This window comes from Mya arenaria, chromosome 3 (genome assembly GCF_026914265.1).
Source record: "Mya arenaria isolate MELC-2E11 chromosome 3, ASM2691426v1".
Lineage (NCBI taxonomy): Eukaryota > Metazoa > Mollusca > Bivalvia > Myida > Myidae > Mya > Mya arenaria.
This window is the reverse complement of record NC_069124.1, coordinates 49,131,613-49,143,895: the sequence shown is the minus strand read 5'-3', so window position 1 is coordinate 49,143,895 and position 12,283 is coordinate 49,131,613. Positions and strand designations below refer to the sequence as shown.

At 33.8% G+C, this 12,283-nt stretch overlaps 1 protein-coding gene across 7 annotated transcripts in view; it reads left to right on the top strand.

The window, feature by feature from the left end:
• LOC128226718 (hemicentin-1-like) overlaps window positions 1-11,269 on the top strand; it is a 90,532-nt gene extending 79,263 nt beyond the window's left edge. For 6 of the 7 annotated variants that reach the window (XM_052936710.1, XM_052936712.1, XM_052936711.1 and 3 more), the window contains exons 3-9: window positions 2,634-2,755; window positions 3,063-3,276; window positions 6,289-6,315; window positions 6,967-7,106; window positions 8,424-8,571; window positions 8,978-9,001; window positions 9,582-11,269. In XM_052936710.1, coding sequence (XP_052792670.1) covers window positions 2,634-2,755; window positions 3,063-3,276; window positions 6,289-6,315; window positions 6,967-7,106; window positions 8,424-8,571; window positions 8,978-9,001; window positions 9,582-9,709 — 803 coding nt within the window. In that variant the 3' untranslated portion in view covers window positions 9,710-11,269. The remainder of the gene's footprint in view (window positions 1-2,633; window positions 2,756-3,062; window positions 3,277-6,288; window positions 6,316-6,966; window positions 7,107-8,423; window positions 8,572-8,977; window positions 9,002-9,581) is intronic. The other variant, XM_052936714.1, reaches the window with a different exon arrangement.
• Window positions 11,270-12,283: the final 1,014 nt, after the last annotated feature.

Here is a 12,283-nt window from a genome sequence, read left to right as displayed (position 1 = left end):
CGAATAATCTTCCTTAAGTATAAAGGTTTGATTTCTGGTTTGTGCTCAATTTAATCACTATCAGATTTCTGAGTTGAAGGGTTTTTTAACGTTGGCGAAATGTTGCTCAGATACATATATTTACAGTTGTTTTCTTTACTTGTTGTTAAGTACTCAAATATTTTGTGTGTGTATATGATTTTTGTGCTTTCATATCATCTTTAAGTAGTTTTTTGTCTGTTAAAGCTTTGGGATTTTACTTATGCCATAAATGGCCTGATATTGTTTGATATAAATTCAGCATACCACTGTCATACCACTCAACAGCTATAGTTTATTAGATCTCAACAAATAGAGTTCCTTCGAATCATTTTGCGGTGAAGCTGCTGCTTCTGCTGCTGCTTCTACTGATGATGATGTGATGTCATTCAAACTATATGTTATATACCATTTGTTGAAAGATTACTGAAATGGCAGCAATTTTATGAAGGTGGCCACTTTAGTACAAGTTTGACTGTAATGTCCACACAAGCAAGTCAAAATTAAGACATTGTGTTCTCTAGTATACTGTCGGACTACATTTATACGTGCCATGATATTAAGAGAAAATGTTAATCATTCATCCCAAAATGCAAATCATGTAAATTTCAATGGCATATTGTAAAGGAGCAGATCAAAGCCATGATTTATCATTATTTGTTTTTATTTATCATTCAGGCGTATTGTCTCGGAACTCCAGTATAGTTTGAATGCTCTGAATTCGTGGCAGTAAGCGTACCTGTGCCATACACACTATTTGCCAGTGAACCTTAGGATTGATTAATTAGTGTCCTTTCATCTGGAGTGTCTACCAAACAATTGACCTCGATATGTTCCCAAACAGTTCTCATCCCATGAAGTTACTTTATCTAATTGATGGGGCATTAAACAGGATAGGCAACTGGTGGTTCGTCAGAAATTCTAATGGTCCTGCGTTTAATTAATGAATAGTGATCTGTTTTTGTGTTGTTGATTTTTTATAACTGAACGTAATTAGTTGTGTGTTATTCTATAATAACAGTGCAACATCTAATGATTAATTCTGAATGCAAATACCTTCTGGCAATTCCGACAGATGTAAGTACATTATAAGACAATGTATTTGTGGGTAAATGTCGATACAAGCCCTAAGCGTTTTATGTCTGATAGAGATCAGTAGTATAGAGAGGATTCGGAAGGTGAAGCAATATCACCTTTGGATGTCAACGTAAGTAACCAACAGGTGTTACCAACCGGCTAACGCACCAGTCACTTGTAACCACGCCCCCAGGTCCGGGGAATAGCGGAGACTTTGATTTTCGGGCCAGTCAATCGCGGGTAAAATCCCCGCCAAATCCGCCGCACCCCGGGATACCTAGACGCACAACTATCGTATTTTATTACTTTTTCCCCCAATTTCACATATACAATTAGTTTGGACCATTTAAGCCGGGGGGGGGGGCGGTTGAACTCGCCTCTGAATCTGAACCCTTCTCTGGTCGCTTCACCCACACACTTCCGATTGAAACTTATACACTGCTTCTTCTTTTCATATTATAACCATTTGCGCAGTCTTTTTGACATATAAGTAAATAAACAATTTACTTACTTATATAATGTGTCTAAATCCTGACGTTTTCCAAAAAACAACTGCAATAGACGTTTAATGTTTATGTTGTTGGGAAATAGATAATGATATTATTATTATAGATAATGATATAACGTCTGTTTTTGTTTTTATTTTTGTTCCTTTTAAAGTGATTTTCCAGATATATTTTATTGGTCAAATTTCTAGTGTTCCACGTTATATTTGCGTTTTGCCATAAACTATAAACCTTCCCGTATAAAATAAGCTCGCTTTTATTGACAATGTAATCTTCAGCAGACCTTTTATGGTGTATAATAGGACAGTTCCCGGCGGCACGCCATAGTGCTATATAATCGTAAATTCATGATGGATATGATCACGATATCGCCTCTACGTTGAACTCCGTATAATTTGGGTGTCCTTAGGGATCGGAATTATGTAATTGTAGATTAATTGACTAAACCCCGAGAAAAGTATCAGTTTCTGTATTCCAAGTTTACCGCTTAGTGTGGTATTGCAGTTTTAATGATAGCATATGATGGAGCAGTCTAATTCTTATCTCAATAATTATGACCGATATCATCATCATTCGGTGTAACGAAATTTGCATTGTGAAAGGATGGGTCTTTTTCTTGATAACAAAACCTTACCGGCGATGTTATAACCACGTAGTGGGTCGGCCACGAAGGAATCTTACACAAACGCGTGTTCATAGCTGGACAGTGTAACTTACTTTTTTATGAATATTGCACGTTTATCTTTAAGCTGATGCTCACTAATGGAGCTTAAGGAATGGAATGGAATGGACAATAATAAATGCGGTATATAGTATTTGTAAAATGGCAAATGTCCGGTTCTAGTTTCTTTCGGACGTTCTATTTTAACAGTGTTTTTTGTCTAAAGTGCAAAATGATTCATTCACATTCATGTTAATACTCAAAACAGTCATTTCTCAATAAATACATACATATGCAATAAGCGACGTCACAGTTTAATCATTAAGTACACATACAGAACAGTTAATATTGTATATGATCAATGTTTTCAGGAGTTGCGGCATACGGTCAGGTAACCATTCCGTCCTTTACGACCACTCCTACCAATGTGACCGTACAGAAGGGCGCAGAGGCCGTCATGAGGTGTGGCGTGGAAAACCTCGGCACAAAAACAGTACGACTGTCCCTTTTTCTTTAAAATAAGAGTTCACGTTTGTTATTACAGTAATGGTGTGGCATGTTCCTTCATTTAAATTAAATCTTATTTTAAATTATAGTTTCACCCCACAAAAACAAGTCATATACTATAGAGTGTGTTAGATATTGTTCAGATCTTCTGATATAAAGTTAATCCTTTTTGATATAAATCGACAGACTCGCATTGCCCCGTAATCGAACAAACATACATTAAAGAGTAAGTGATAATATATAACTAGTATATCATAACAATGATTGGTGAATTAAATTGTCTAATATTCCAGGTATCTTGGCGTAAATTGCCCTACAATGTGCCCATCACAGTGGGTAACGAGCAATTTCTCGAGCTGCAGCGTTTTAAGCTGGTTCAGCGCGTGCAGTTTGGCGAGTGGAACCTGCACATAAAAAACGCTCAAACGTTCGACTCGGGCACGTACGAGTGCCAAGTCAGCCTGAAGGGCTCTTCCATACGACGAAATATCACATTAAAGGTCTACGGTGAGTGGTATTTATTTTAAAAATAATTATCTGATTGTGCGAAAGCATTTTTAGCTCATCTGTTTTCGAATAAATAATTCGAGGTATTGCCATAACCAGAGAGTGTTAGTCGACGTCGTCGCTTACGTTTCCGAGTCGTAGATATATCGTTGGTTAAAAAAAGATTAATAATATTCGAATGATACTTAGTTCACATGTTGCGGACATAACTCATTGTAAAAAAACATGGCTATAACAATGTCAGTAGCAATACGCGCATATCCCTGGCTTTAATAATTGTCGAGTTATTCCCCTTTGTTTTAACTTAAAAAATGGACGAACGTTCACGTTCTCTCCGTTGCGCTTTTGTTTCTGTTCCTTTTGTGATATGAGTTCCACTTAAGAACTTAAATGCCCCCATACTTGTTTGTTCAGCTTATTTGCTGTTTAAGGGGTCTATCTTTTGAATGTATGTGGTTGCCAATATGTCCTAGGCTAATATCATTGAACTAGAAACATGAACGAGCTTGCCCATGTGGTTCAATTCTCATATACATGTTATAATATTGTATTGACAGATAAAGGGGGATTGTCTGTCTTTGCGAGTTCATTTGTTATTTTTTGTTTAAAAAACGTGTTGAATTAAGCCAGTTCAATCCTTCTTATAATCCAAACCTAATATGCCGACATAAACCATACTTTTGTTTCAAAGTATTTCTGACTACTCGTTGAATATGTTAAAACTATGTTTTGTTTTACGTAAAACTCTCTCAGAGTAAATGTATATATAGTCACTGTCAGCTTATGTACACATGTAAATTGTGCTTGTAAGTGACTCTTGACTCATTTTTTATTTGATATGAATTCCGGTTCATTCTGGAGTGTCGTGAACATTTTCATGCAATTTTGTATTCATTTAGATGTTAAATTTACTGAGGACTTTGATCATTATCCTACAGGAGTTTTACAATAAAAACACTGTCATTCATTCTGTAGCATAATTCGATCATCATATGAGAATTACAATGTATTTAATATTATTGTCCATCGTTGTGTATATATCAAATATATTCTTACATGCAGCGTCTTTTAACTTAAAATACGATGAAATACTTCCAAGCTGCATTCATTTATGACAAACGTTTCCCTTTCATTCCTGGTATGTCCCACTTGATGTATTTAGTGAACAAGAACAATAATGTTTCCTGCAATAACACTTCAAGCCCGTAGAAGCAGCGCCTTTATTCATAATAAAATTTAAAGGAGGAAACTGCGTTTCCAATTATAAACGTATATCTAGTTTCATGCTGAACTTTCTTGTTATTCATTGATGGTGGTAATTTTATTCAAAGGAACCACCATACTTTAATTCAATTGTGCATCAATATTATGAAAAAGTGCTTTATATATTTTAATGTTCATGTCCTGACAAAGTGGAAACGGAGCCATTTCATGCCGAAAGATAAACTAAATATTCAAAAGTGACTCGAGCGAAGTCAGACCTCTCTCCCGCGTATTCTTGTTCTGCTATCAGACAACTAAAGATAACATAAATGAGAAATTAATATTCTAGATCGTCCATATTGTGCATGCAGCTAGTTCCCAATGGATCATGATTGTGATGGAAATTTTAAACACTTAAAATAACTAATATGTTGTCCAAAGGGAATCCTATGATATCGTCTGTAACATGTTTCATCAACGATAAGCTTTTATTGTTAACGTTTTTTGATTTCGTTTAAGATAAGAAACTTTAATTTATATATTTCTGAAACGATATGTAAGAATAAGGAAATATTACTTTAATGAATCTCTTGAGAAAAGCTTATCTGTCATTCGGAACTCTTCGGCCATTTTTATCGAAAACAACCTCGGATGTATGCCGGTACATAAGTTGAAGTAGTTCGTAAATTTTTGAATTATATCATTAATTAAATGTTGTGTTTTAACTTGTATTTACTATTTATTGATCTATGTTTAGTTGATTGTCAGTGAAGTGTATTATTGTAAAAGTAATTTAGGTAAGTTAGTTCATTAAGTTTAACTGTAAGATTAAATTACTACGCGATCTACTTGCAGCGGACCTGAACATACCGATTTCTGAGTTTGTAAACCGTCCAAATATACCCGAGTTTTTTTTTATAAAAATGGCCGATGAGCTCCGAATGGCTTATCTGTATAACATGTAACAGATATGAATACAACTGCGAAGGAAAGTTATTTTTCCTTGAACGTAAACTAAATAAGAGAATACTTTGTTTGTAGTAGGTTATGTTACGTATAGTCAGTGTCTACACAACTTTTAGCAAATTGGCTCGGCCCTGTAGGTCATGTATTATTATCTAGGTTAGTATTCAGTATGGTTCGAAAAGGTCTCAGAGTATAAAGGCAGATATAACAGCATTTAAAAAGAATTTACAATTATTTATGTTCATATTACTGAAAAATATGAGAGTACCAAAGGACAAAGAATTAAGTGATTTTTTCTTTGAAATTACACCACACACTATTTACTTGTTGTTAATAAAGTGCAAGCATTTGTACGCTAACATAAATTCAAAATATGTTCACAAACATTGGGTTATTGTATATGGGGCTTTTACAAATTTACAAAGAGTTACATGCCCCTGCTTTTATTTCCATAAACAGTTAATCGACTGTTGATTGATTAAAAAGGCCATCCTTAGCAGAGAGTTAGGTAATACTAGGGCAAATGGTCTTGTGCTGTCGTACTGCTGACATATTCCGCAAATAACAAACCTTTTTATGAACGTCTGATGAATGAGTTTTGATGCTGTCCAATAACCAAAGACTTGTCTATGCTCATCATCACTTCGCTTTTTATCCGCTCTTATGTTTACACATACCACATCAAAATCTATCATCTACTTGTCTTATCATGATTATGATATGTCTAAAGCGTCATTGCAAGAATATTCATAGTTTTGGTTTATGTATAGTGGCTACCGTACATAACATGATAACTTCCACATACTGACAATATTTAAAGATGCATATTATGTTTATTTTCAGAGACCAAAGGAAAACCGGTGGAACCATGTAAGTATATAGAAGACCCATTATGTCATTTCAATTGTTAGTTTTTATCTTGAAGCAATAATACGCATTCTTTTTACATTTCGAGGTGTTATCTTTATAGATATACTTCTATTTAATCAAATTAAACACATGCTTCTTTTATTTCATACAATTATGTTTTAGTAGAACCTCACATGTTTTGTATAGAAGGCGTATCAATCTATGCATGCTCTTGTATCTCCATGGCACTGAAATTGTATGTTGCTATGGAATTTATCAATTACCAGCAATGAACAAGACACGTACTTTTTCTGTATTGTTTCAAATAGAGCCTATCGCATATTTAATTGAACATGACATCCAAACCATTCCAAAGTATTTTTATGAAATATTTCAATAAGATGGTCAATATCAAGTGCTTTGTTAATATGACAAGCAACGGACATAATGCTGAACAGAACTTGAAAGGGATTGTATCTCTAATGCTCTCATTATTTGAATATAATGGACATCTTTATGAATATTAATTGTATGAACAGTTGTAAAATTGATTATGAATGTCTTACAACCTTGCAACTAGACAAAACCGTATATATTTATAAAATTATGCTTAAGAAAATAATAACAATAAAACAGCTTTGTGTTAATGTTGACGTAAACGTTTTATTTCAGCCATAGAGATATCGGGCACACAGTTTGTGGAGAAGGGAACGTCCATCTTGCTAACATGTAACGTCACCAGTGAGGACACACCTCAGTCCATTGACTGGTTCGTGGAAGGCAGAAAAATACAAACAGATTATGCAAGACAAGTAAGCCTATTTTGTTTAAATAAGACTAGGTATAATAACATATCTGTATCAAAGACCTTCGAATTCTTAAAATAATATTCATGGATTATTATTAACACAAGGGCAGGAAACGTAGTTTATCGAGATACAGTAAAATATAGGGTTATAAATAAGGGTTGGCATACATTTTTCCCGACCGCAAATGCTTGATACTTGTTCTCCCATTGTAGTAAACTGTTTTGCTGAAACAGTTGGTATTTATGCAACGACTTGTGCAGAAATACACTGTTGAACTATTGAAAATTGCTGAAAATATGTCTCAAAACTGCTCGTCGAATTAATATTGTCTGAATTTAAAGAGCGACGTTGTACAGGCTTTTTCATCTTATGAAAATTGCTAATGAGCTGGTACTTTCCGTCAATTCATGTTGAAATACAAACGAAATATCAGATGATATTCAAATTTTAAATAACATTACAAAGCGCTGAAGTATAATATGAATATCAATAGGAACGTGTTTTCAGCAACTTTTTGTTATGGGTAGAATTTAAATGAGAGGAAAGGGGGTAAGGTTCGTCAGAAATGGACTTACAGCAGATGCAATAGTGAAACAAAATAAATACATCGTTTAGAATACGAATATATGACATCGGCCTGAAAAAGCTACTACTTCCCTTTTCCTGTGAAAAAGATAAGTTTATCTCCAATTGCTGGAATGACCTGATTTCAAAGTCTCGGGTGGGAGATAGGTATATTTTCAATAACCAGAATCCAGATTTAATATACCAACGCTGCTCACTATATAACTACACAGTCGATAGGATTTGGTTATCAAAGTACCTGCACATTCCTAAGCCTAATTCTTGTGTGGTCAAATCGTATCCTACATACTGTGTATATGTGCTACTAAGGGTACTTTTGCTCTTCTAAATCTGAGTCTCAATCGCAAACTCAATGTATCGGTAAATATTGGCCAAGGTTTTTATTTAGTTCTGAGCACTATAGCCCATTTGCGTCATGGGGTGAGTCCCCATAAAATAAAACAATTTTAATTGTTATGTATTATTTTGGCACATGCGATACACAGTAGATATAGTCAGGCGTCTCACTGTACTTCTTTTATGATGTCGACGGTCTTTCAGCACCCTTATTCAAATACGTAATACGCTTCCATAATATTGAATGGAAAGAGTGAACTAGGACTGTTTGTTTGAACGATGAATTTATTGATAATGTATTCCTTCAGGTAATGCTAAACATATTTTATTCTCCGTATGTCCAAGCTTCACCGAATAGAAGTGAAAGAACAGACATAAAACAATACAATGCTATCCCAGGTATACATTCACCAGCAAGTGGCGCTGGCGGAGAATATGTTGAGTAGCACACTAGAGATTGAGCGTGCCCAAATGGCGGACATGGGCAAGTACGTATGCCGCGCCAGCAAGGCCCTCGTCACCAGAATCAACGTTGATGTTCTCAATGGTGCGTAGCAAGTATAAATATAAGCAATGATACGAAACAAATCGGAAAACAAAATTGACAAAATTTAAATTAGTTTTGGAATACTTTAAGGTCTTCAGAATGTTTGTTAATGATAGTTTGCTTTATATATTTGTCCTACATTTTGTTTAATTTCTTTACTATATTATTTACATCATTTCTTGAATAAGTCTAAGAAGTAAGATTTAATCCCTTGCATGTTTTTGTTATTCTCTACGATGTAAAAATACTGCTTTTATTGTCGTCTTTAACAGTTTTATTAAATTTTAACGTAGATTAACGTATATTGTATTAATATAATGCTTACATATTTATGTAAAATAAATAACATGTATGGCAAGTTTATGTTCACAAACTATATTGAAAACTACATTCTTTGTCTTTTTAGCAGAGACAAACAACGAAAAGAGGGGTAAGATTTATCACTATATTCTTATGTATGTTTGACTTAATCGTACTTTATTGCATCGAAAATAACGGAATATATACAACAGGACTGGCCCCAATTTCTCGAAACCTTTTAAGCTTATAAGGCTTAAGTAAGTTATTTCAATAAGCCAAAATACATAACTAAATTGAATCTTGATAAAGGAAAAATGTTTTTTTGTGATAATCATAAAGCTAATTCCTATTTGAAGTATAAAAACTATTATAACTGTAAACGTTACGCAAATTATTGAATAACAAAAATAAGGAGCTTTGCTTAATCCTGTTTTATAGGACTTTTCATGCCATTTAAGGGTTTGAAAATAATTGCATATTGTGTGATATCGTATATTTTATCATAACTACTTTACTGGTTTATTATTAAACATCTGGTATATCTGCCGGTTATGGCTGTCATAACAAATTCAAGTTTATATCCACATATAAATCCAACTGTTTTTATTTAAATGTTTCCCTTATTTTTTTTTAATTTTCCTTAAGTTGACTGTTCATTTTTCCCGAAGCTAATCTGATTTTTTTTTTAAATGTTCATGGTTTGTTTTCAGACACACCCGAAAGCATCCAAACAAGTGCAAACACAATGGATGGAAGAAATAGCTCCACACCAAACACAAACGGAATATATCTGTGCTTATTATTAACATGTATATGGATAATGCAAAATCTGACTTGATTCGTGACTTGTGTCCTTTGAACTAGTATTAGTTGTTATGTTTTATATGATTCATGTAAATATGAGGCTGCTCAAGTGATACGGGTGACGTTCAAACTACCAAATACATGCATACATCGGCTGAAGCAGTTTTAATAGTATACTATAAGTACGTCATAATTTGTATGCCTTATTGGTAAATAGATCATGATAGTTGCGAACAGGGCGTTCTCATATCGGCACTATATATGGTAGTTTGTAAACATGTAAACACGATTTGCACATTGACTGAATAAAAAATATTGGTCATTATCTTCTTAAAATGCTGTAAGTGTTTAACCAAATGAACGAAGGTGTATGCTGACACTGCTCAGACACTTAGAAAGACTGACAATTGTGGCGTCCTGGTATTGGTTCGAAGCCGTGTATAGCATACGTTTTTATCATTTTATGATTCAGAAGTTCTCTTTCATGCAAGTTTATCTTATTTTACTGTACATATTGAATGTATATTATATCATCTTTTACAAGACAAAATACAATTTCAAATATCTATGAATACACATTCGCAACAGTAAATAGTTCGTCCAATTTGTAGATTTCACGATCAAAGTCGCACGTTTCTTTAATAATTTATACATATCTATCAACCTTCTATTAATCTTAAGTAAAATATTAAAGCAACTGTGCACCAGATAATCATTTTGAAAAAAAAGAAAATTGTCGAAAACTGTCATAAACTTGGTATTAATGTGTACAATGCATTGAAACTTACTAACTGAAGTACCACATAGTTTACAATTTATTTCAGTTTAGCAGTTATTTCGTATTTTTCCATTAAAAAAGATTACTGGGTATGTCTACCTAGTCGAATTAATTCCTTATGCGTGATTGGCTAGTCGGTGTTAACACGTGATATTACCGAGTTAGGTCTATAGCTTATTTAGTCTATTCTGTTAAATAACTGTCTTGAGATTCGTTACAGAAAAAAAACTTTTTTTGGTGCCAATCTGGTGTACAGTCCCTTTAAACGTTAGTGGGATTCGAACCCACATTTTGGATCTAAAAGAATCCGATGTCACCGCAACATTAACCAAGTAGTGGACCACGGTAATATACCATTAATGAATGTACTGTTCAACCGATTCACTAATAAAGCATCATTATGAGTAAAGGTATTACGTGTTGTCAGTAATGCAAATCAGGTACTCTTAATTTTGATTATCTTTTATTTCACTTTGCAGCACAGCAACTCATATTCGTATTTGTTTTAAGCATTTGGTCAGTTCATGAAATGTTCCTGTTAGTGATACAGACGAAGGGTGTAAATTTTATATTAATATATTTTGTCATACAAGGGCTCCATGGTTCTGCTCTGTATGTCGACATTTTTCATTGCAAAACTCATTTCTCTGAAACATTACCTCTGAGTACTAGTAACATTTAACATTGCAAATTTGTTTACTTATATTTTCCAAATTGTAATTATGTTTAACTGTTAAGTACTACACTTTCACTTCATTGTTATTTGTTTGTCACTAATATTTTGTGCTATAAGATGGAAATAAATACGAAAATGCATGGTGTTCTTTGAAGGTCATTTTGCATTTATGTTTGTTAACGCATATCATACAGTATCGAACTAAACTATCGTAGCACTTCTTGATATACATTTATAATCAGCTTTAATAATACAATGAAAACTCCAGGGACAAGTGCTGAAGTCGAAAATTAACAATTAAGCCCTGTTTAGGGGCACAAGGCAAGGGCCAAAACGATAATAAACTTTAAATACAAACATATTAACAGCACACACATAAATACAAATACCAAAAACAAACTAATACCGCATAAACAATAACAAACACAACAAACAAACTTACACCGCATACAAAATTACAAACACCACAAACAAACTTACACCGCATACACAATTACAAACAAACCTACACCGCATACACAATAACAAACACCACAAACAAACTTACACCGCATACACAATTACAAACACCACAAACAAACTTACACCGCATACACAATTACAAACACCACAAACAATCTTACACCACATACACAATAACAAACACCACAAACAAACTTACACCGCATACACAATTACAAACACCACAAACAAACTTCCACTGCATACACAAATACAAACACCACAAACAAACCTAAACCGCATACACAATTACAAACAAACTTACACCACATACACAAATACAAACACCACAAACAAACTGACACCGCATACACAATTACAAACAAACTTACACCGCATACACAATTACAAACACCACAAACAAACTTACACCGCATACACAATTACAAACAAACTTACACCGCATACACAAATACAAACACCACAAACAAACTTACACCGCATACACAATAACAAACAAACTTACACCGCATACACAATTACAAACACCACAAACAAACTTACACCGCATACACAATTACAAACAAACTAATACCGCATACACAAATACAAACACCACAAACAAACTTACACCGCATACATAATTACAAACAAACTAACACCGCATACACAAATACAAACACCACAAACAAACTTACACCGCATACACAATT